The sequence below is a fragment of the Rattus norvegicus genome, chromosome 1 (assembly GCF_036323735.1).
Source record: "Rattus norvegicus strain BN/NHsdMcwi chromosome 1, GRCr8, whole genome shotgun sequence".
NCBI lineage: Eukaryota > Metazoa > Chordata > Mammalia > Rodentia > Muridae > Rattus > Rattus norvegicus.
The window spans coordinates 145732601-145758890 of NC_086019.1; the positions used below are offsets into that span (position 1 = coordinate 145732601).

The window sequence follows — 26290 nt, forward strand, 5'->3', positions numbered from 1 at the left end:
CTAGTTATACCCCGGAGTCCTTAGGACTGTGGTTCTTTCTGCCTTGTTGATTGCCTAAATGTCAGCGCTAGTTACCCGGCAGGGCACATGGAAGGCACTTGAACGTTTACTGACTTACGCCCTCTCTGGAGACAAAGTCTCACTCTATAGCTCATACTCAGACTCATAGTTACTCTCCTGCCTCAGCTTCCCAAGTGTTGGAATCGCAGGTGTGAGCCACTCACTACAGCGAGGTTATCCTGAACACATATCGATTGGATGATGTAACAGGCCTTATAAACCTCAAGATTTACTTAGATATTCCTTCCTTTTGCCATTTCCCCTCTCACCGCATTGATAAAACAAAATAGTTAACTGTACTTCACTAAAAAGGCGAAGATGCCTTTCCTCTGCCAGACAGACGGTGGGAGTGTCTGTGTTTAAGAGGCCGTGGGAAAACACAAGTTTCACTTTCGGATCAAAGTGCAGATTCCAGGAAAAGTGTTTTCCCTCAGCGTGGAATTCCAGTCAGGACCTATATACTGTTCTTCCTCAGTCCAGCATTCCTTCCAGGGCCTATTGAGTGTTCTCCTCTGACATGGGATTCCTGTCAAGACCTGTAGAGTGGTCTTCCTACACATACTATCCTTGTCAGGGCCTATAGAGTGTTATCTCTTTAAACGGAATTCCTGTGGGTCCTATAGAGTAGTCTCTCTGTTCATATCACTCCTGATGGGGCTTATATAGTGGTCTTCTTCAACATATTCATGGAATTTCTTTTCAGATCCATATAGTGTTTTACCTCGGCACAGAATTCTTGTCTTTTGTCAGGATGCTGTAGAGATTCTAGAGCTAAAACAAAGAGGTTCCCTCACTTCTGCATCCCTTCCTGAGTAGTTTGCCCCCACCGAGCCACATCCTTCCTATAAAATATCATCCCCTTCCCCAATGACTTCCTTGGCAGCCATATAGTCCTCATTCAGGTGACTTGGCCAGGAAGGGTGAGAACAGAAAGAAGAGTGGAACCATGGGTTTAGGTCTTCAGGTCTAAGAGCCCTGTTCACAGAAGCCCATGTTCACGGTTTTCCTGAGGTATTTTAATGTAGACCCAGTTCCTTGTGGCCTTTTGCTAATGGAAGAGTCCAATGGACTCTTCATTAAGATTATGGGGGGCAGGGGCTGGGGATTTAGCTCAGTGGTAGAGCGCTTACCTAGGAAGTGCAAGGCCCTGGGTCGGTCCCCAGCTCCGAAAAAAAGAACAAAAAAAAAAGATTATGGGGGGCAGACCCCGGAAAAAGAGGGCTGGTGTTGCGTATCCACAGGAGGATCCTCATTCTATGCCATGTATCTGCTCACTTAGAGTCTCCTGGAGCTGAGGGAATTCGAAGACACTGGCTGCATGAGGGGATCTGTGCTGGGGCAGCAGCAGCTTGGGTTAGCTTCTGGGAAAGAAGTGCATTATTAGAGAAGTGTGTATGAAGCCTTGTGCTGAGAGCGCTTAAGATGTGGAGACTGAAGAGTAAGAAGACCCCATTTTCAATGTTTCTCCTTTCAGGGAACTGAAAGCTCTCTGTGAAGTGTTCCAGAAAGATCTTCTCATTGATTGTTCCAAAAAAAGTGTGTGTGTGTGTGTGTGTGTGTGTGTGTGTGTGTGTGTGTGTATGACACAGAGAAGAGAGACAAAGAGAGACAGAGAGAATGTATGTCTCTGAGAGTGTGTGTATATGTGTGAGAGAGTGTATTTGTATGAGTGTGTGTATGTATGTGAGTATGTGTTTGTGTGTGTCAGTATGTGTGAGTGTATGAGTGTGTGCCATAAAAAGACACAGATAGATGATAGATGATAGATAGATAGATGATAGGATGATAGATAGATGATAGATAGATAGATGATAGATGATAGATAGATAGATAGATGATAGATGATAGATGATCGATAGATGATAGATAATAGATGATAGATGATAGATAGATGATAGATAGATGATAGATAGATGATAGGATGATAGATAGATGATAGATAATAGATGATAGATGATAGATGATAGATAGATAGACAGATAGATAATAGGTGGGTATGGGAGGTAGATGATGAATGATGATCTAAACTCTGGTTTGTTGGAGTCCTAAGTGAAGTATTTGTGTTTCTAGAACCTTCTCTGGAACACCTTCCTGGCCCTTCCTACCTGGTTTGCTATTCACATCTCTTTTAGACATTTGGCCCAGAAAGAAGCTAACATCAATGGCTGAGGTTGAATCTAGAAATCATTTTAGACCAGGCCCTTAATACAGTTTGCAATGTATCAGGAGACACAATTTCTTGATGGTAAATACAGATGTGGAATACTAAATTCCTCATTAATTTTTGTATTTTAGACTGAATTTTGCTATGAAACCCACGATGTCCTCAGATTCAGATCCTCCCTCCTCAGCTTCTCTAGTGCCAGGGTATAGGCACGTCTCACCATGCCTGGTCCTACGGTTAATTTTTAAAAACTCATGGAAAACATGTAAAAACTCCCATGTTTCAGCCTCCATATCCTAACCTTGCCAAAGCAAATGTGTTTCATATTTCATCAGGAAGTTTCAGACACCAAATACTTAAATGTCTCAAAATGATGAAATCCTGCTTAGAAATCAAAATTATCTGGAAGGTTTCTTGTTTAACCTTCATTCCAGGTTCCAGAAACAAAACACACATTGTGGTTTCTGGAGCAGAGGTGTGCTGGTACTGAGTTTACATACTGTTAGTCATCTTAATTTTTTCCTTCTGGGCTTTAAAAGGTACAAACTGTAAAGTCCTGGGTTCCATCCTGGCCTAAATGATCCATGGCCAGGGGCCACCAGAGGGGTCCTTTCTCACTTGGTGCTGGCTGTGAGCCTTGGATTCTCTCTGCTCTTCCTGGGAAGCACATTTCTGGATTTGTGGCATGCCATCACTTAGGGGAGACCACAACAGTGTCCCCTCCATCTAGAAGAAGATGTCTCCCTTGGAGAGTGTGGGTGCCATAGCTAGAAACTGGCCTGTGTATGCATACTGTTCCTGACTTTGAAAGATCTCCTCAGATCCCTGGTAGAGTGCAGTAGCCATGACTCAGACTTTGCCTTCTTGGCTTTCAGCCTTGTTCTAGTCATACCTGGGAATGACGGAATCTCAGTTCTTCCACCCAGCATCATACCCGTCCCACCCCACTCCCACCACCTCTTTGTCTCCAGATGATATATTTCACTGGATGATAGATTTCTCGATTTCACTGATGACCAGCATAGAGACATCTGAAGTGAGGAGACTATACCGGAATCAGTTCTTCATGGGCCTGGAGACAGGCTGCAGCCTGTGCCTGCTCAGGGTGTGGATTGCTGACAAGGATGCTGATGGAGACCATGCCTCTCATTTGGGCGGAAGGGAAACGAAGAGAAAGAGACGCATATACACAGATGGAGCTGGGATTCAAAACAACCCTGACAGGCTGGAAGGACGAGCCAGATGGAAAGGGGATGTGAACAACAGGAAGTTGGAGAGTCCAGTCACAGCCCAGAGTGCAGGGACTTGTTTAACATGGTTCAGCTGCATCCCATGGGAAAAAGACTTGGGGGCCTTCCCCAACTGGCCATGGTTCTGTGAGTTTGTGAGGTGGTGCTTGGCTGAGCTCACACTCTGCAGAGAGATTAGTATCCCACCTACAGGGCTCAGACTGAGCTTGCAATGTTCAAGCTGGCCTGTTACATCTCAGTGGAAATCCCATTGTGTTCTCACTGACTGACAACTGAATGATTTTTGAGGCACCTTAGGTCCTGTTATCTGTGATAGGAATGCCCTGTTAGTTTTCTCTTCTTAGGATGTCATTCTGAGAGACAGAAACCAAAAATCCACACACACTAGTTGTCCAGCAGTCACCTGCTGGGTGTCCTCTGTTTAATTCTGAAACTGTCTCTCTGAAGGTATCATCAGACCCATTATGTTAAGGGTTGAGTCCTACAAGACTGTTCTCCACCTTTAGACCAGATTACCAGTGACTAGTGTCACATGTTCACCCTGGTAGTGCGCCAGGCTCAGTCTGCTGGAATACTTCTTGCTAACTGGGTGGAGTGGACATAGTTAGTGACATCTCTGGTGTCAGCACTGCTTTCACGGGGATGACCTCCCCGTTCCTCAGTGGCCGGATGGAAGGTTCCATCATCCTATCACATGGCCGGTCCTAACCAGCTTCCATTTGGGGTTTTCCAAGAGTGAGGGCATCAGAAGACACGTTCTATAACCCAAGATTTACAACAGTCTTAGGAGCCTTGTGTTAGAAACTGTGGTCAAAGACCAAACACATAGTTTATCACAATTTTACAACAGTCAAACCCCATCTTTGTCCTTTACAGGGTATGAGTGGAGGCCTACAGTGACAATCTGGTTCTTGTTGGGCTGTATGTATTTCCTCCTCTAAGAGTCGCAGCCTTCAGTGGGGATAGGGGTGGAGGACCCAGCTGTATTCCCAAGTCCCACAGTTATCGTCCCTGGGGTTCATCTGGATTCCTCCCGCCTGCCGCTGTCCCCGGTGACTCAGCAGCTGTGGACAGTGGCTGGTGTGGATGATACATTTTGGCAGCTTCTTTCCCCGGTCCTGGCTCTTTGCCCTGGGAAGATCTCACACTTCCTATCTGGCGCCTCTCCCTGGCCTTGCCTCCAGCTCTCACTACTTGGATGCCTTGGTGACCTCTTTGGTCACCTCATCCCACAAGAAGCCACATGCTTAGAGTTTCTGTGACAGTTAAGTAGTCAACTCCCTTCTGGATGGAAATGTTAGGCTCGTGAGCTTTCTGAAGCCACGAGTTAACCAAACCATCTCTCCTAAAAGATGACCCAGCTTTTCTGCGGGTCTTATCATGCATAGGCAGTGATGCGGCTCTACCGGTGTAGGGTGCTGAACAGCTCACTCCTGGACCTCTGCATAGGAAGCATAGGAGCTGTTTCCCAAGGCATGAAGACCCTCTTTGTTACTGTCACCATGATGTGAATGACAGTGTGTCCTTATCTCTTTTGGAACCACAATAGAGAATGTGTTGCAACCTTAATATAAGAAGCAAGACTTTGTCTCTATTCATTATTTCAGCAGCGGCTCAGTTCTTGTTGATGAAATCAATCTGAGTTAAGGAGGAAGAAGATGAAATAATGGTGATGTTTTCTGAGGTTTTGGGGTCTTTATGTCCCTTGTTAAATGACACTTCTTCCGGTGAGATACAAGGCAAATGATACACACTCATAGGGTGGCTATGAGGATAAAACCAAGACTTTTTGTTTTTTTAGTGTGAGACAGGGTTTCTCTGTGTAGTTCTGGTTGTCCTGGAACTTACTCTGTAGGTCAGGCTGGTCTTAAACTCACAGAGATATGACTGCCTCCTGAGTGCTGGGATTAAAGGCATGCACTACCATGTTTGGTGAGACCTTTTTCTTTTAAAATACGAATCTTAGCTAGTAGTAGATGCTCAGAAAAATCTTTTTTATTTCTGCCTTATTTCTATGAAAAATGTATGTTTCTCCTCTTTTGCATAGACAGCAGGAATGGATGACTTCGAGGAAACTGTTCTCCAGACACTGCACAACTGATGCACAAAGGAACTCACAGAGACAATGGCAGTACACACGGCCTGCACAGGCTCAAGCCAGATGGGTCTCAGCACTGAGAGGGGGAAGAGGACATGGGCTCTTATCTCTAACCAAAAATCTACCCAAAACTTACACTTGCCTGCAAAGAAAGAATTAGTTCTTTTCCAATGGAGTTTTACTATGGCGTGTAAACACTTCAGGGTAGGCCCATGCCCAGCAGGCAAGGCCATACACAAAGCCAATTCAAAGGTGTATTCTTTTGGTTGTATATTATGACTCCTGATGTGTGTGTGTGTGTGTGTGTGTGTGTGTGTGTGTGTGTGCGCGCGGGCGCGCACACATGTGTAAATATGTGTTTCTCTCTCTTTTGCTTTGTTTCATTTGCTTTTTGTTTTTTAAAGAGAGAGGAAGAAAGGGTATAGATTTGGGTAGGTGAAGAGGTAGGAAGGACCTGGGAGATGGGGAGGGGAAAAGCCTGTTGGGAATAAATTGTGTAAATTTTATTTCAACTAAAAACAGCAAATAAATAAACAAAAATGAATACAGAAAATGTCAATAATACCCATTTATCCTGATAATAGAGTACCGATGCTTTTATGTAAGTAAGTCGGAGGCAAATCATCTGCAGAGTTCAGAAGCAGTGCCTTCGCTGAGTGTTCTAAACCCCTGTTCTACTTGGGGAGAATCAAGCAACGAAGGCATCCATTTCACAGGTGTAAGATCCTTCCTGTGTCTACCGTAAAGCTGACCAGTAACTCCCAGACTAATTGGACACAGTAGAGATTATTTTCTGCCATGAACAAGAAAATAATACACTTGAAAGTCAAAACAATTGTTCCCTCGATTCTGGAGGTACCGTTGAGTGGATTAGGATTGTCGATTGGGGAATAGACTAAGGTTTTGACAATTCAGTCTGATATTTATGCAATATAATTTGCTGCATATTAAAAATTTACTCTTTTTAATAAAAATGTATGTGTGGGCACTTATGTACATGTGAACATGTACACATGTGTATTTATATACATAAGTGCACGAATCATGTATGTATGTATGTATGTATGTATGTATGTATGTATGTAGTATGTATGCTGTAGAACAGCCTCGAGTATCATCTTCACGAATGCTTTGGGACATGGTCTGTCACTGGCCTCAGACTTTTAAAAAGAGCTCTAAAACACACTACCATGATCGACCTCATAAGGGAGAGGAAGCCTCAAGAGTCTCCCTGATGGGAGTTAAAGAAGACATGAAAAGACTTATTGGAACTTGAAAGGTCTGTGGCTGATTTTCTAATAGGATAGGGGTACAGCGGGCAGATAAAGATTCTGACTGAAGAGGAGTGTGGTATTAGAGACTGTGGGACCCAGGCTGGGGACCGTCCCTTTCATGGAACCCAGGAGTGGACATGTGCTCAGTGGTAAGAATGTTGCCCGGGAGGGAGTGGTGGGGACAGATGAATGACCCTGGCATGTTTTCCATGCAGTAGCAGGTGTCTGGTGTCTGAGGCGCTAGTGGCGGTTCCAAGTCAAACCCTGCCTCCTTCTGTTATTAAAGTTCCTAGAAAAAAGCCACAAATATGCTAAACATTCTGCAAGGCTGATTGGCTGATTAGAATGTCCTGATTGTGGAGAGTTAGAATGTTGGCGATCTAGAGCCAAGTTATCTTGGGTTATTGTGAGTCTCTTAACTGCCATTTTGTTGTCTGTCTGCATATGGCCTAACTTCTCTATTATGCAAACCTTCCACCAGCCCCAAAGCCAGGAATGCCATCAGAATAGTGTCTTGAGATATATAGCAGCGATTCTCCACTTTGAGGTACTCTAAGCACCTGGAATTCCTACCAACCAATGTGGAACATGCCTCGATTTGTGTATTCTTGGGCTGTCACTATATTCCAACTTGGCTCAGGATAAATTATCTCTTATTCTCTTTGAAGTGAACACACATGTTTTTTAAGTGTGGTGTGTGTGTGTGTGTGTGTGTGTGTGTGTGTGTGTGTATGTGGTGTGTATACATGTGTGTGGCTGCAGAAGCTAGGAGAGCATATTTGGTGTCCTGCCCTATTGTTCTCCACTTTATTCCTCACCAAACTGAGAACCTGGAGCTAGGCTGGGTGGCCACCAAGCCCCACGCTGTCCCCACGCTGTCCCCACGCTGGCCTTACAGACATGCATATGACTATAAGTTGCTGTGGATCCTGGGATCTAAACTTGGATACTCTTACATGCTCAGCAAGTGCTAACCATGAGAACTCTGCAGCCCCGTGGTGGATCCTTCACTCTCACAACCACCTCTCGTTTCTAATGTTTCATTCTTAGTCCTGGATTATCCCAGAAAGCAAGCACGCAGGCTCCTGAATCTCCAGTCTTTGAAAACTCTGCCTGTTCCTCTCGCTGTGCCCCATCTAAGTCTCTCTTTATGGTATCCATTTCCTCTAATCCAGGCTACTTCTTAAACCCAGTGCAAATTTCCCTAGCACTGTACAGTACTGCTCTTGTCAAGTCTACTCTGACTTTTGCAGTCCCACATTCCTTGGAAGCTACTCCAGTCTTGTCTTCCTCAAATTCTTAGTGACAAAGAAGACAGTGATGACTCTCTTTGATGCTTAATCCTTCCTGGATCTAGAATTGGGTTTTTCCTTCTTTTCTACTCCCATAGCTGAATAATTTATCTCTCTCCTATCTCTCTGTTTCTTTTACTTCTTCACTTCTACTGAATTTCAAATGTTGGAGTTATTAAGGGCACCAGGTCAGCAATCTTGTCTGGTGTATGGGCCTCTTTCTGCACCCTCTCTGTCTCTGTCTCTGTCTCTGTCTCTCTGTCTGTCTCTCTGTCTCTCTATCTCTGTCTCTCTGTCTCTGTTTCTCTCTATATCTCTGTCTCTCTGTTGGTGTGAGTGTGTGTGTGTGCATGTGTGTGCGCGCGCGCGCGCGTGTGTGTGTGTGTGTGTGTGTGCATTTAAGCAATGATTTCTAATCTCTCTGCTGAGTTCCAGTCTTGCGTGTGCAGTAGCTGTGTCAGGCTGTCTCAGGCTTTCCTCATGAGCATTTCAGCCTTACCATGACTCAAAACAGCTCTACCCATGTGTTATTCCTTCTGACAGATGTTCTGCCTTAGGACCACCCACCACTGAGTTCCTTTACAGGTAGCTGCTCCAGCCAAACCCCAGAGTAGTGATGAGGGGGAGGGAGAGGAAAAGGGTGGAGGTCCTGGGCTGCTCACACCCTGATCTCTTCCTGTTCGGCATACACAGTTGCTTCTACTCATGTTTCTACTTCACTCCTTCTCATTGAAAGGAGATACCAGCCCAAGGAAACAATTTTTTTTGCCTGGATTTGTATCCACAGCTTCTAGCTAGTCTTTGTGAGTCTGTTTTGCCTCCTCTTGCCCATTCTCCACAGACCAGTCAGTGTTCCAATGCTCCTCTATGGCTCTGTATCCCTTTGCTGGTAGCCTACAAGACTTCGGATGACCTGCAGCTTCTTTCTTTCCTATCTCCATTATTCTTCTGGTCCACAATGAGCTGGGCCACACTGCTCCTCTCTCTGTATCTCCAGCCCACTGACGTCCTTTCCAAGTGAGGGTTTTGAGGATCGCTCTTTATCTGACCAAAATACACATCCTTGCTTTTTTGTATGCTTCTCCTTTCTTTGCTTTAGGAAGGAGACAAACGCCATCTTTTCGGGCATTCTTAGCTGGACCTCATCTTTACAACCCGCTCTCCTTTCCTTGCTGTCATATTACTCAGGACATTTCATTTATGACACTTATAACTTCAACTTTTCTTGTCTGCTTATTTATTTTTTTGATACATCTTCTCTGTATAGATTTTTTTTTTTGGTTCTTTTTTTCGGAGCTGGAGACCGAACCCAGGGCCTTGCGCTTCCTAGGCAAGCGCTCTACCACTGAGCTAAATCCCCAACCCCTTGATACATCTTCTCAACCAAAAAGGTAACCTCTATGATTATAGAGACCTTACTATTCATGTTTCTCATGGTATTCATTGCACTAAGACCTGTGGTAGGCATTGAAAGGTCCTCAGTATATTGAATAAATGATCAACAGAATGGACTTCTCTATGTGTGGTCCAAGGCTGAGATGTTCCAGCACAAGCATTGGCCTGGGTTGGTGGGAATGTACATGCACAGCCTTATCATATCCGTTTGTAAAGTAAAGGTTTGGACCTTGATGGCTTGTAAGAGCTCTTCAGACTTTCAGAATTATGCTTTCACGAACTCTGAAGGCAATAGAAACAAATGAGAATGTGGGGTTGGCAGGAGTGGTTAGCAATGCCTATTGCCAAGGCTGGCAATCAAGTTAGATCCCCAAGACTCAAGAGGGTTCTGACTCCAAGGTGTTCCACGTTTGTGTCATGGCACATGCTCACTCTCACAGACACATATTTAATAATAAAAAGAATAGTTATTATTGTGTTAGTTGATCTTTGATTTTTAGTCTTTAATTTGACACAAGATGGAGTCATTTGGGAAAGGGGCTTCAACTCAGGAATTGCTTGCATCAGACTGGCTCTGAGTAGGTCTGTGGGGGAATTTTCTTGATTGATTGATTGATTGATTGATTGATTGTGTGTGTGTGTGTGTGTGTGTGTGTGTGTGTGTGTTGTGGGGACAGCCCACTATTGGCAGTGCCATAGGGGAATGTGGTCTTGGGATGGATGTATAAGGAGGTAAACTGGGCAAGCCATGCAGAACAAGCCAGCAAGCAGCTGTGCCTCTGGATTCGGTTCCTGCCTCCAGGATCCTGTACTGACTTCCTTTCATGATGGGCTCTGATTTGGATGTTTAAGCTAACTAAATATTTTCCTTCCCAATTTGATTTTTGTCAGAATGTTCTATCACAGCAGTAGAAAGCAAACTAGGACAGTGGTGTCAAATATCTAATAACAATTTAAATCTAATGTAAAATGAAATGTATGAAGAAAATCTCACAGTTCTTTTTGTCTGGTGCTATTCAGTTTAGTTGAGTTATATGTTAGCAGAGATACTGATCCCTTGACTAAATTATTGTGTACTGATTTTTCTATTCAAAGTTTATTATTCAAATAAATATAATTGATTGATTTAGACAAGCTATATAGCCAAGAATATTCTTGATTTCTTTTTTTATTAGATATATTTCTTTACTTACATTTCAAATGTTATTCCCTTTCCCGGTTTCCTGTCCATAAGCCCTCATCCCCTCCCCTACCCCTCTCCCATATGGGTATTCCCCCCCATACATCCCCTTTACTGCCCCCCATATTTCCCTGCACTGGGGGTCTAACATTGTTAGGACCAAGGGCTTCCCCTTCCACTGGTGCCCCAACAAGGCTATTCTCTGCTACATATGCAGTTGGAGCCCTGGGTCAGTCCATGTATAGTCTTTCAGTAGTGGTTTAGTCCCTGGATGCTCTGGTTGGTTGGCATTGTTGTTCTTATGGAGTTGCAAGCTCCTTCAACTCTTTCAATCCTTCCAGTCATTCACCTGAAACTCAGGGTGTTATGCCAATCAGGCACCATTTTACCAACGGAGCTCAACCCCTAGTCCCTGGTCCTGCTATAACCAAAGCTTGTGTTACACCATGGGAAGGTGACACCTGGGACAACAGAGCTGTCAGGAGTTCTTTGTATCCTACTCTTTCCTGTTCCAGAAAGCAGCCTCCTTGAGTGATTGCTCTGATCTCCTATTTCATAGTTCTGTCTTCCCAAGTAGGGGAAGAGGTCCCAGTCAGGGTGTGTGCAGCCATTGTTGACCAAAGAAGAGTAAGCTTGGGGATGCCACTTCCTTTGCCAATTCCCTCCTTGGCAGAATCAAGGCAGAGACTCTGGAAAGCATCCCACACCTTCAGCTTCTCTTGACCATCTATGACAGGGTCATACTGGATGGCACAATGGGAGTGAGTCCAGACCCATTTTACCTGAGGCATATTCCACAGTAGCTGTCTTGACTCTTGAATACCCTAACCATTGGTGCTTCCAATGATCTACATGCAAATGTTGTGAGTTCCCCAAGGAAAGCACGAAGCCTTTCTGTAGAACAGGTCTATTTAAGCATGGGTCTGTACGAAAACATACAAGGTGCCATGAGGAGAGAAAAAGAAGCCTCAAAGGAAATGCGATAAAATAATTAAAAGTTGTTATTATGGGGTGTGGGTGACTTCTCGTTGATTTTTTTTTTACAGCAGTCTGCATTTTCTAAAGTTCCTGTAATGAACAGAAATTTCATTTACAGTGTGGGAACAAAACTTCCTTAAACTTTCACATAAAGAAGAAAGAGATTAAACAAAGGAAGGCAAGGAAGAAGGAAGGAGTGAAAGAAAGAAAATTAATTTATGGAGTTGAAAACATGGGGCAGTGCCCAGCTCCCAGCTCCCAGCTCCCAGCTCCCAGCTGCACATCACTAACAGGGCTGACAACTGCCCAGTTACTCCCACTCCAGGGGATCTGACACCCTCTTCTGACCTCCTGGGGCACCAACATATATGTGGCATGCATTCAGACAGCCAGCCAGGAGGCATGAACATAATAATAAGACAGATCTTTTTTAAAGAAAGAGAAAATCCTAAGAGCAATGGGTTTGCAATAATGAAATGTGAGCAAGTCATTATTATGTGCCTTTAATTGCTGGGAGTTAGAGCAGGGAGGAAGAGAGAGAAAAGAGGCCCCATGTGCCAGGTTGGAATATCCTGGTCTTAAGTGTCTCTGCATCAATGTGTGATGTGTCTCACTTTACTCCTGGCTCTATGTTGTGAGAGTGGAATCTTTTGGATTTTGTCTCCTAGAAGATCTTTCCTAGTGTCTTATTTGTGACTAAATGACCTTGCCTTTCAGGCCACAGCAGAGAAGTCTCCTGGAGCCTACTTCCTTCCTGAGTTCGCACTCTCTCCTCAGGGAAGCTTTCTAGAAGATACCACAGGGGAACAGTTCCTCACATACCGCTATGATGATCAGGTAAGATGACAGCAAAAGCCTTGTGTGGTTACTTGCGTTTGGAAGCCCAGTGCAGGACACTCAGATCAATGTGGCCTGTTGGCTGTCAGCCTAGAAGATAAACACTCAGCTCTAGGTTTGGTGAGAGGCTGTTTTAGGGGAATAAGATAGAAAGTGATACAGGAGGACAAGCTGTCTCCTCCAGCCTTCTCACGAGCACAGCTGCACACATAGATACACGTAGACACATGTGCATGTGTGCATGCACACACAGTGTCTACACAATAGAACATTGTGTTCCTCTGGCCAGTATTAATATACCAGATCCTTGGTACCCGGCAGGAACCTGAAGCTACTGGCTGCAGTGACTTTCTGGCCTGTAGGCAGTTCTGCTCTGCCTGGAACACCGGTGGCTCAGGAATGACTCTTGTTTCTCACACGAGAGATGATGTTTTAGATATCACTAAATTTATTCTCCCAGAGAGAGTCGTCAGAGGATTCTGATTGTGTAGTCATTGCTTCTTTGTCCTCTCAACTTTCATTTCACTTCTTATGGGGGATCTCTGTGAATGCCAGGGCCAGCAGAGTAATGCCCCACATGAGTTGAGACAGAAATCCAGTTCAGCATAATTCAAACCCACGTTGGTTTAAACTTTTAGAGTCTGACATCAGTAGCTTATTGTAAGGGTATTTGAGTACATCACAATTTGGAAAAAATAAAGTTTCCTTTATAACATAATCCTCTGTGCACAAGGAGGCATAATGGCACCAAAACTTTTCCTCAAAGAACGTGCCCTTTCGTCTGTGAAGCAGGGTTGAACAGGTAGATACATGTGTTATCTTAGGGGCCTAGAGGGTGATCTGGTGTGGGCTCAGTCATATACATAGTGTAGATGTTATCTGGCTATTAGCCGTCTCTGGTCCTTGTTATGGGAGCTTGGGGGAGCCCCTGGTTATACAGATAATGCAAAAGTCCCCTAAGTATCAGTCACCTCTGGTCCTGCTTGTGGAAGCTTGGTATGGACTGGACCTTCAAATAGTACCTATTTTACCAGATTAGTAACCACCTCCATGTCCAGCCTTCTGGATGGAAAAACAGGTTATATACATGGAAGAGATAATCCTGCATGTTCAATGATCCTGTGTGTTAAACACTCCTGGTTTCCCAAGGGCTTATCTGTGAGGTTGTGGACCTTTGTGCTCTCAACAATTTCCTTCAGGAGCACCAGCATCTTCTTCTGAGCACATTTTCACACTGAAACAGACTATGCATGCAGTAGTGTGTGTGTGTGTGTGTGTGTGTGTGTGTGTGTGTGTGTGTCTGTGTGTGAAATCACTCCATAAAGGCTAACCAGAGAATTAGACCATGCTTGCCATGATGTAGAATCTGAACATTTAGAGCCAAGACTCTTCCAATCTCAATTCACATTTAGGATTAGATAGGTCTTTCATATCACTCAAAGGGAAAACTGGAGCAGCAGCTCTGCCAAATGTTGGTTTCTAGCCGAACACCTGAGTTCCAGGGGCAGTGGTAGAGAACAGAAAGTGGAGATGGGACCCATGTGACTCTGGCACCTAAAGGCCCACTAGAGATGAAGAGCTAGGCATGGTCACCTTGTCATGGCACACAATAGTGGAGAGGGGGGTGGCTGATGACTTCCAGCTGCCTTGTCTTTAGTTGTGCGGTCAAAGGCCAGCACCCTGTGGTTGGTTTAGGTGAACCTAGGAAGACAACAGCCGTCACGAGGAGCAACTCCGAGAGATTTAATCTACTGATGTGGTTCTGTGTGACCGGAAACTACAGAGAGCAGGATCAGCTCTGGGTTGGCTGGACCTTCACTGAGTCATGGGTTAGAATGAGGACTAAAGTCTCACCTACTGTGAAAGGCTGATACTGATGAAAGCCTGGAGCAGAGGGTCAGATGGGGAAGCCTGGTGACCAGGACTCTATTTCCCCAGTCCTTGGGGCTATGACTGGTTTACCTATCCTTGGTGTGCATAGTTCTACATCTGGGGTTGGTAATGAGGGGTAGAGCTGTGACCTAGGAAACTGTCTGTTGACACAGAGCATCACAGACTGCTGGGGCATGATGAGACAAGGTTACATTTTTAGCTGGAAAGTTCAACATTCAATTACTTCTCCAAGTTCCCAGAATCAACATAATCATGGGAGCTGCACTGAGCCAGGTTAATTGTGGATTCGTATCATTAGCCCAACCATTTGGGGCTGGTTCTCAGAAAGACCCAAAGATGATTAAGCTGTGTTCTGCCATTCTCTCCCATGGGTCTTCAAAAGCTCTGTAATTTATAGCTCCCTCTAAAATCAATAGGTTAACAGTTTTCCAAATGAGAACTTCAGAGAAACCAAGCAGGAAACAGTGAGGTGTTATTTACTCCAGACACAAGCAGGTTAGGAACATGCACTGCTCTTGCAAAGGCTCAAGTTTGGTTCTCAGCATCCGTATGCTGTGGTTCACCATCTCCTGTACCTGCAGCTCCAGGAAGATCAATGCTCTCTTCTGTCCCCCAGAGGCACCTGCATTCATGGGCCTATGCTCCCCACCCCACATAGACATAATTCAAAATGAAGATAAATCTTAAATTAACCTTTATTAAGGTCTAACTGCACATGGAATGAAGATATATCTGAATTCTAGGACTTGGCAGATTTCAGTATTTCCACAATGAAGAGATAGAATGTTGAACTCCATGAGGGGTCTCTGCATTCTTTTCTGATCAATATTCACTACCCACAAAGGACAGATAGCTCTGACTCTGTCCTTGGTATAGGCTGGTTCTGTCTACCGTTCAGTTTGTTTTTATGTAGGTGGAATATAGGCCTGTGCTCATCTGTGTCTGGCTTCTTCCACACAACCCTGAGTCCGAAAGCTTTGAACAAGTCTGTGGATCCAACCTCATACAAGGCTCAGGCTCATCCATCAGTTGAAGCGTTTCAACAGACTGCCTCACATGCGGCAGACTGCAACAGTCTGGGTGGCATTCCACCATCTTTGCATCACAAGAATTCCCAGAGTGTCCCTAAAGGTTTTGCGGGACAGTTGATGCAAGGATTCCATACCTGAGGAAGGGGTGGAGCAGTGTTTGTTATATAACAGCCAGAAAGAGGTGTGGTGCCTGTGGGTGTTACCCAGGACAGCTCTGTCCTGCCAGGTGGCTTGGGTGCCTCCCTGCCAAGTGTGAGTGTTTCCACTAGTGGTGGCTTGCTCTCACAGTGGCCTGGAGCCAGACTGACAGAGGTGCTTGTGCGAAGGAGGCTACAACCTTGACTGTAAAGTGGTCAGGGCAGAGGTGGGTTCCCTGGTCTCTTCCTCTCTACAAAACACTCATTTTATAGAATAGGAAGCAGGTGGTAGGTGTGTAGACATTGGCTTTCTTGAACAACTCCCACGGGACTCGTGAAAGTATTTTATCCTGGGCACATTTTCACGAAGACCTTTAGGTCACTTTCCAAATGTCTCCTGGATTAGGTGCCTGGAAAACTAATAACCCCTCGGCCTGTAAAGCACGGCTAAAATGTAGGCTATGTTTAATGAGACACATAAAAGCCACCTCGTGGCTTATTCGGGAGTGGAAGCAGCTTCTAGGGAGAGAACAGCCTGAGGCCAGCCGGCTGCCCACTGGGCTGCAAGCAGGACTGGCCTTTGAGTTTCTTCCATCTAATGAGCTTGTAACAGTGTTGTGACATCTGTGAACCTCAGAGCCTTCGACTATTTTCCAAAGCAGAATGAGTTGGTTTCACGGCCTTCCCTCCTTCCACTGTTAAAAAAAAAGTCTAGTTTGAAACCACAAATAGAGTATTCCAGCTGCCATGTTAATTGGTTCATTCTGATTACCGAGGCAGTCCAGCCAGCAGAGCAATGAATTGTTACTTAGAGAATTAGAGAGTCGTGCAGCTGGTTCAGTTCCAACACCTCGTACTCCACATCAGGAAAGCAGAGACTTTAAGTGTGCAAATGACTTAGTCAAGGACATCCAGATGGCTATTTGAAAACTGAAGACCACTGCCTTCCACACCCCAGGCTGCGCTATCCTAGACCCTCCCCATCTGCTCCTCTCAGATTTCTGGGTGAGTTTGCGCCTTTGTTCCTTTCCAAAGACCTTGATCCCATGGTTATGGTCAAGGAGAGCTTTGGGGACCATCAGAAAGCACAGGGGATGCTTTGATAGTAAAGGATTGCTTTACGGATCCAGACTCAGCAACTTCAGGGATTTGGGGTTAGTCAAGAGCATCTCAGAAACATTATCATCCCTCCCCGGTTTTGAACAGAAATCATAGTGTTTTCAAAGTCGAATCCAAACAGCACTGCCTCTCTGCTGGGCAGCGCATCTTTGGAGTGCACTGAGGACCTCTACAGGGACAACAGTGGCATGTGGGTCCTGTCTGTTGTTCTTTGACCCTTTCTTCAGCTGGAGTCATGTTTAGGGGGCAGGTAGCCAGCTCCAGGCCTCCTTCTGGGAAAGGGAGACAAGGAGGTCTTATTCCAGGCACACTTCACCTTGGTCCATTGAAGACTGGAATGTGAGGCACCACTGTGGACACTGGTGTACAAGTCTGTGACGGCTTTGTTCTTCTCTGAGAAAATGCGCTTATTTAAATGGTTATGGGGTGTTTTTGCAAATGTGTAATTTACCCTTTCTTTAGTCCTTTGGAACTTGTTAGGGGTGAAGAAATGAGGAAGGCGTGTCACACAGGCCTGGTGGGTTGCAGAAGTAGGCTTCCTTCTTGTTGACAGCTACAGTTACAGAGCAGGCAACGTAAAGTGAGGGTGACTTGGAGCTTCTGCCTCATCTGTGATTGTCTACGCTGTGTAATCTATGTGCTGTGTGCCCATGCTGATGCAATGTCAGCCCTGCTGCTTTTAGGCTTTAAATAAGCAAAGAGCAGGGCTTGGTTAGTTTTGAGCATGAGGATGAAGCTGGGCATCCAGTAAGTGGTAAGGTAACTCTCTCCGAAGTAAGCTTGGCGTCATGTCTAAGGAGACCACCTAGACAGCGGTAAGCCCTTTAGATCTGTTCATACCCTACCATCCCCTCACCCTGTGTCTCTCTCTACTGCAGGCACCAGGGACAGAGCCTGTGATTAACTTAGCATTTGTGTGTTGACTTTTCCTGGCCATGTCTGAGTGCATTCATTTTGAAATTACTCTTAACTGCACTTTTCTGTGTGCTTGTGTCCTTTGACCACTTGATTCTTGAGTTCATGTTTCCCCCTTTGTGTCTGCCCTCTTCCTTTACCTTGTCCTCTTCTCCCCTGGGCTATGACCTGGAGTCTCACACATGCTAGGCAAGTGTCATTCACTGAGTTGTCTACCCTCAGCCCCCTTTTGTAATTTGAATTTGAGAGAGCCTTAGTGAGTGGCCTGGGTAGGCCTTGAACTTCCAGTTCCACTGCTGAAACTTCCTAAGTACCTGAGATCACAGGTCTGCCTGTGGCACTAGATGTGTCATCTGCTTCTTTCTTCTACTCAATTGTAAACCTTAAATCTAACTTCTAGGATCACTGCCAGCCTTTTTTCCATACCACCTTGAACAGCCATCTTTAATTTTTAAATTTCAACCATTTCCTTGAAGTCATACTGGTTCTATTGTACATGATTCTGCAGTTGGGAAAAAACCCAGATCTGTGTTTGTGACATCCATGACGGCTAATCTTGGTTGATAACTTGACATATCTGGGAAGAGGTAAGCTCACTGGAAGAATTCATCAGACTGGCCTATGGGTAAGTTCTGTAGAACATTTTCTTGATTGATAATTTGTATAGAGGGGCTCAGCCACCATGGGAAATACACCCCTACACAGATGGTGGGCTTAGTCTCTGTAATAGCTAGCTGAGAGAACAGACTAACAGTAGTGCTCCTCTGTGGTTTCTGCTTTGAGTGCCTGCCTTGTATTCCTGCCTTGGCTTCCCTAGATGGTGGACTATAAAATGAAGTGTTTATTCTCTAAGTTGCTTTAGGTAATAATGATTATCACAGCAACTGAGAAAACAAACAAATGAACAAAACCCCAAAAGCCAGGACAACATCCGCATCCACCGTAGTATCGTAGGTGCCCTCTGAACTGATTCTTCCCCCTTTCTCTGCACGCCACTGATAGCCCACTTATGTGATGTCATAATTCAAAATGTGCAGGCCAGTTTGTATTTCTTATATTTCCTTTGCTGGGGACCCAGAGGACTGGATGTGTGGCTCTGACAGGCCCTTGGAAAAATGCTTATCAGAGTTGATAGGAAGCCCAGTGACCGGGCTCTTCAGGTGAGGAATCCAGCTCTAGGGAGAAAGGATGTCCTGTCCAAGATCTCACAACCCGGCATAGCAAAGCCAAATGCCTGTTCTCTGCCCTTAAGCACAGTTAGGACTTTTTTTTTAACCTCCTCTTACATCTAATCTGTGGGCAGGGAAAGAATGAGAGAAATGTTTGAATGAATTTTTAACACTAACAATAACAACAGTATATCAATAATGAAGTCTTTGTGCAGTTCTTACCCTTCAACTTCTCTCAAATGACATCTTTCTGATGCTTTTATGCCAAACCTAATTTTCCTTTTTCCTTATTTAACTATTGATTTATGCATTCTTTCTTAGGAGAAGAAGTCCTTTTGCTACAAGCACATCTTTCTCAGAGTAACCCCTTCCCAACTTTTCATAGACATCTTGGCCAGGAGCTGTGTTGTGGTTAAGCTGCTGGCAGGCCTCAGAAACATCACTTGGGATTTTCAAGTTATTTCTGTAATGATTTTTTTTAAGCTTGGAAAGCTTTTAGCAACTCCTGAAATTTCTGGTAAAGAAAGATGAACCAGCCCTTGGGCTTGTGGAGTTCTGTTGCCCTTTTCACTGATCAAACTGAGTCATCTACATGTTCTCCACACAGAAGCATCTACATGTCCTTCCTGGACACTGAGTGTTATATTTTTAAGGACCAAGCCATTAGAGTTTGAATGGCTCATTCTTTTGTTAGTGAGTAATCTTGGTTGAATGTAACCATGCTCCTTAAGTACTCCGAAGATTTTAGCTACCTAATGACAAAGCAAGCTTTTGGTCTGCTAGGAACCGAGAATATATCAATTGGGATGGTGTACATTCTGACCTAACTCAGGCACACAGCAAACACACAAACCTTGCATGTTTGATGTGCTCCTGAGGTTGACTTTGGCCCCGTGTGAACTTGGAATTTCATTATCTCGGAGATTTTCACAAATCAGATAATTCTCCAGGATCGAGGAGTTCATCTGTTCTGTTCCTTGACGTTCAATAACCAGCTCTGGAATTACATAGACATTCTTCTCTTTCCGTACTGTTCTTCCTAGACTCATTTGGGGTGCGGGGGGCTATGCTGTGTTTTTATACCTTTGCCATGCAGATTAAGTGGTAGATATAGGATAGGGACATTTAAGACAAATTCAACTGTCTCCCAACAGGTATCGATGCAGATGCTGACAGACATGCTTCCCCCTCCCCCCATCATCTCTCTCATCTGATATCAAACCACTTCTTACTGGAAGATTCCCAAAGGTCTTCAAATACTTTGAGACTAGCGACTTAGCTCCATCCTCCATAGGCCTTGACAAACATGTCCCCTCTTCTCCACTGTCTCCTCTCTTCCACTGTCTTCAGGTCTTGCTGCGTTCTCTGGTTTTATGCTTTGACATTGACTTGCACTCCCACCACTGTCCCCTCATGACCCAATTTCCTACTTTCTGCATCAGGTGCTGACAAGGTTCACCTCCCATGACTTCTCATTACTCAGTCATCAGACATCTTGATTCTGAGGTGGGTGCTTGCCCTGCCCCAACTCCCTGCCACTGCTTCCTGCTCAGACTTCTGTCCTCTCAGTGATTTTCCCTATGGGAGATGGTTGCCATCCATCTAGATCACTGAACGGAGCACCCACCAAAGTGTTTACAAAGGGCCGTTCTCTCATCTCTATCCTCCTAGCTGTCCTGTCAAGATGCTGAGATGGCCCAGGATTGTAGACATCCCCACATTCCATTGACACCCATCATTTCTAGTCCCCTCTAGTTCCAGTGACTCTAACTCACTCTCTATTGCATCTACCCATTCCACATGGTCAGCCTGTAACCTTGTCGTGCTTCACACAACCAGCTCTCTACTTCAGTCCCTTCCTTCATAGCCTCCCATGGGCACTCTTATCACCCACATACCTTTTTCTTAACATCAAAGAGAGGTTCAGGCCTCTTATCCCTCTGTTTATCTGAGACGATCAGGGGTCTCCTATTCATCAGCGCTGTTCCTGACCCTATATTCATAATTTCCTGTTGTGTCGGCTGAGTAGATTGGTACTATACAGATCCACTTGTTGGACTTTTTCTTGTCTTTTATTCAGGTAGCCTACTGAGCTCTGCTGTGGAAAGTCACCAAACCATGAAGGACAGCCTCCATTAGAGACAGATGTCTTGCTATGACTTTGACTGTCTCTGGTTCTTTACTTTGGCCCCTTTCATCATCCCCTAGTAAGCAATATTCCAGCTACTGGGTCTATTACTGTCTCAAATGAGTGCCAACCTTCTATACTGCCATGCATTGTTCTCAGGCATTGCCAAGCAAGTGGGCTTTAGAGATCAATGGAGACACAAAACAAAGATCTGTTGCTTTGCTGCCCAGGCCAGAGGGAGCCATGCCAGGCAAGAAAAGACATCTTTGATTTTCTCCAAGCTGAACTTGGAAGGACTAGGTGTAGAAGCAATAATGGAATTTTCCCCATCACAAGGGATTTGAGGAATTGTTTTGATTGGCTTATTTGAAGTTTAGAAACATTTCCTTTGCTATGGACGATGCTGGCCTACATCACAAAAATACAAGCAGAGTTTGCAAAGAGACTCCTGGTAGCTAAGGCTCCAGGAGATCAGCTTATCCAGTGGGTCTTCAGTCTGCTCATTTTTGGAGTTTTAACACGCTGGACTACGTTCTTGGATGTGGATTTTAGGGAGCTTAGGAGCATCCTGGGGGCTCTTCTGGTGGTGGGGAAACTGTCTCTACCCACATATGTTGACAGTGTCCATTTCTTGGCTCTCTGCTTTACCTTTTGGAATGCTCCTAATCTCAGGCTTATGTGAACTGCTAGATGGTGGCCCATACCCTGTTCTATTAGACCTAGACAATCCTAGTTTCTATGTTGCTTTCTGGCCTGGACTTCATTGTCCTCTCTTGAGCTAGGCTCCTCTAGTTGGATCGGTGTCCTGAGGTCTGGCTGTGGAGCTTAGTAGTGTATCCCAAGGTCACACAAGGCACAGTTGTGTGTCTGTTGAAGACCCCCCTCCCACCCCCGTCTTCTGTGGTTGGACACTCTCTTTGCAGTGTCAATCAGTCCATTTCTAGGTCAGATGTGTTCACATTGCTGCATCTTCTGTCTGGTCTTTCCTCTACTGCAGACCCAGCCCAACTTGCTTCAGACACCTTTCTCTTATCTTTTATACCCTGCTCCCCCTTGAGGTTATAGAATGATGTTTGTTCATCCTCCTGATCAGGTATTTCTTCTTTAGGGAACCCTGTATGTATAAAGTTTTTGCAACTTACTTTTAATAAGGATTCGACCTCTCCTCTAGCCCACTACGCAGGAGAGGTAGTAGAAGAGAAATGTTATTGGGGTGTGGGGGGAGTGGACCTGCTCAGCAATAGTGCTTTGGGGGTGAACTTGATTGTCTTTCTCAGCAGTTCAGTCCCAGAGCACAAACCAGATAGGACTCAGCAGCTGCAGGCCAGACACCAGGCATGACCTACAGCTGGAGTTCAATCCTGAAGGAACTGCAAGGCTTGCCAACTGACCCGGGGCAAGGCTGAGGAAGCAGCAAGCTGCTGCAGGAACCTCACAAGCAGTTCTTGCTCAGGTTTCTCTCAATGGTGGGCTTATCACGAGTGGAGCTCCACAGTGCCATGGAAGGGGAACCAATACATGTATGTGTGTTATTAGTGAAGAATAAGGAGGCGGAGCAAACCAAAGCAAAGCTCAGCGCTCATCTCCCACTGTCTGTGGGGTCATAGTTATATTCCATTTTGGGTCCTTTCATGTGTTTGCTACATCCAAACATCCTTTCATCTGTGTTTGCTTCAGGAAAACACTCTTTCACATGTTTGCTTTAGCAAGACCTCCTTTCACCTGTGTGCCCCAGCAAAACATCATTCGACTTAACTAACTTTCCAAAGAAACTAGAGGCTTCCACTTCAGATCTCTTCCCTGACACTATTGTCACATTCGATTCCCACCTCTGTCTTACCTAAACAGCAGGGCGCTCTTTCCTGGGAAGGCCTTAAAGTGGGAGTGAAGAGGTATCTAAAACCTGGCAGCACCCCCACGCCTGGATCCTGATCTCTCATTACTGTTCCCATCGAGTGCTTTGGAAGGGCCAGGACTCTGAAGAGCAGCAGAGTCCAGGTTTGAGGTAGAGGCTTGCAAACCTAACGTGCAACGTGGTGAAATCACCAAGTGACAGCGACTATTAAACCACTAGGATCTCGTCCTTAGGATTCAGGAGCCAAACTGTGAGAAGTTAGGGGCACACTTTAGACAATCTGAGCATCAATACAGCAAACAGTCTGCCCAGGGTTCAAGCACGTGCACTGTTTAACTCACTACATTAATAAGGACATGAAAGTGATTTAGTCAATATTGGTGGGTGTTTGGGGATCGACTCATTATCTTGAAACCCCAAAGAAAACTCAAAAATATTTATACACTGTGGTGGTTGATCTTGCTTGTCAATCTGACATACAGGAAAGAGGGAACATCAATTAATGAACTGCATTTATCAGATTAGCCCGTCAGCATGTCTGTGGGTTCATTTTCTTGATTGCTAATTGGAGTCAGGTGGAGGGCATGGATAAGAAAGGTAGCTGAATGTGACCAAGCCAGGGAGCAAGCCCCTCTTCCCCAGGGATGGATGTGACCTGGCACTGTGAGACAGTGCAAACCCTTTTCTCTCTCCAAGTTGTTCTTGTGGCCATTGTGTTTACCAAAACAAAAGAGAAAGTAACTAGGCTTGCACGAGCTCACTCTCTCTCTCTCTCTCTCTCTCTCTCTCTCTCACACACACACACACACACACACACACACACACACTCACGCACGCACGCACGCCACTCACCTCTATCCTTGGCCTTGTTAACAAGGAGTGATAGGACAGTGTCTCCATTTTGCAGCTCCTGTGGACTGCTGGACCGAGTCATTGACACTCATCTCCTGCTCAACCACAAATTCTGGGTCTGGTGGTGGGGGAGAACAATGATACCTGGTAGTAACTTGTTCTCTTTGCTGGTGACCCCTCCAAAGACTGACACACTAGATGACATTCTCATTTACAAGGAAATAAAAGATTAAGCTAAGATACGTGTTGACCATCAACAACATTCATGCAGGGTAGAGCTGTACATACAGGCTGAATCACAGCTTATTAAACTGACGGTTGAAACTCCATAAGGGATTGTGTCACTAAGCATGAGAGTTGGAAACAGGTTTCTAAACGCTCTGTGATCAAAAAATAATTCAGAAACAATCCCCTAATGAATCTGAAGTGTTTCTGGAGGGGCTTAGCGTGTTGTGTCATGTGACCTCGCCTTGGTTCTGGACACACAGCATGCACACTTGGCACTGCATATGCTATCATGCCATTCAGCACCAACCATGGCTGCCTGAAACGCCTCAGCTCGGAAGAAAGACTGCTGTGTAATGAACTGCCGTGATTACATACGAATGTGTCTGCTCCGGTAGGAACATTCTGGTTTGGTTGTGGAAAAGCAAATTGAGTGTTTTCTCATCATTTCTCAGCATGTATTAAATCAAACCTGGTCATCTTTGGATCCTATTGTGTCCCAAATCTTGATTTTAGAATCACATATTGGAGTTGCTGACCTGTGTTTCATTAAAAAAACAAAACATTAAGTGAATTTTGGCTTGGGATTAGGACAATTTCAAACAATAGCAAACAAAGCTTTAAACCTGTTTTGTACTGTGGTTTGTGCGAAGCAGAGTTCTGAGCACTCATCACTGGAGAATGAAATCTGAAAAGCGTTGAAGATGCCTCGCAGCATCAAACTTAACTCTTTATGATGAATGAATAAGCACACTCATTAGCATGCAAATCATCTCTGATCTGCAGTAAATGGAAATTTTATTTGTATACTAAGCAATTATTTTAAAATAAATTTCCTCATGATAAATTGCCAATAAATGGTTGATTTATGTAGCTATTTTGTGTTGCCCGTACTCTCAGGCTGTGTAAAATTTTGAGTGAGGATTCGTGAGTGTAAAAAAAAAGCTTAAGAAGCTCTGGGCTACATATCAGTTTCCTTTTATTGTTTCATTAATTAATTTTACTTATTTATTCACTTTATATTCTGACTGCAGCCCCCCTCCCTTCTCTCCTCCCAGCCCCACCCATACAAACCCCTCCCCTTTTTGGTACCACCCAGCCCTGGGGCATCTACTAAGTAGATCCTCACCACTGAGGTCCAACTAGGCAGTCCAGTTAGGGGAAAGGGGAGCCAACGGCAGGAAACAGAGTCAGAGACAGGCCCCCTCCAAATGTTGGGGGACCCACAGGAAGACCAAACTACACATTTGCTCCAAATGTAACAGTTTCATTATCACATATGTTGAAAAGAAAACAGTGAAGATAAGGGGTTTTAACTGCAGAATGAATAAAATAAGATTTGAAGATGTGTCAGTCAATTGCTGTGTCAATGCCTTGTCTAAATAGTGGCGTAAGCAAGCAGAGGGACAAAAATCAACTGTCACACCGTTGTGACAAGGAAAGCAGAAGACATGTTCTGCAAGTTGCCTTTAAGTACTGTGAAGGTGTTCAGAAAGTACCTCTTTACACATGCACAGGCAAATGTTTACTGGGGGAATTGTACTTTTTTTTTCCCGTTTGCTTCAAAATAGTGTGGGACGGGGGACAACAGACAGTCCATTGATGGCTGATGGTGGGACTCGGTACTGGACACTTGAGGTTTATTTTACTATTCTGTGTACTTTTGTGTATATTAAATAACTTATATCACCAGAAGTAATCACCATAAAAGAGCAACAGCATGAAAACAGAGCAGGAAACAATCCAAGGAATCCTGTGCAGGGGACTGGGTTCTTCCTGGGGATCAGTAAGGAAGCTGCTCTCAGGGGAGCGGCTGAGCTCTCCCAGGAGACACAGTGGCCAGCGATCAGTGTTCTGTCAGACTCCACAAAAGCGAGGGGCATGTTTCCTGCATTCTGACAGTACAGCCCTTTGAGGAGCATTGGTTCAGAGGCTGGTGACAAAGGGTCTTTGCACTTTCAGCGCATACAAAGTTAGAATATGTCCATGGCCATTACAATCTGAATAGCCATGTCAAACACCAAAATATTTTTATGACAGAAATATGCCCTAGTGTTGGCAGTGGGAATGTTACCACTAGCATATTTTACAAGTTGAGTCTATTTTGTTCTCTAGTGTGAAGCAGTTTCATTTCCTGCCCTATTATAGGGCACTGGCTCCTAGGATCTAACACGTGTGTCCCCGGTTCAACTCACTTTAACACAGAGGTTTATAATGTCACGAGTTTGGTACAAACCTTTAACGGAAATATTTTAAACCAGCATTTTAAAACTTTAACACAGAAACTATTCCACTGATAGCTTTTGAGGTAAAAAATAGCACGCGCGCCAGCTTTCATTGTAAAAAATTATAACGAGGAATCGCAAACGGTTATCCCGGGTTCAGATGATGGTGTCTGCGATCTCTTTTGGTTCCTGGGCAGGTTTAGTTAATCATTT

The 26290-nt window shown here is 44.8% G+C and overlaps 1 protein-coding gene across 3 annotated transcripts in view; it reads left to right on the forward strand.

Annotated features, from left to right (window-relative positions):
- Adamtsl3 (ADAMTS-like 3) overlaps nucleotides 1-26290 on the forward strand; it is a 308192-nt gene that overhangs the window by 34597 nt on the left and 247305 nt on the right. For all 3 annotated transcript variants that reach the window (NM_001107533.2, XM_006229477.4, XM_017589168.3), the window contains exon 3: nucleotides 12409-12528. In NM_001107533.2, coding sequence (NP_001101003.2) covers nucleotides 12409-12528 — 120 coding nt within the window. The remainder of the gene's footprint in view (nucleotides 1-12408; nucleotides 12529-26290) is intronic.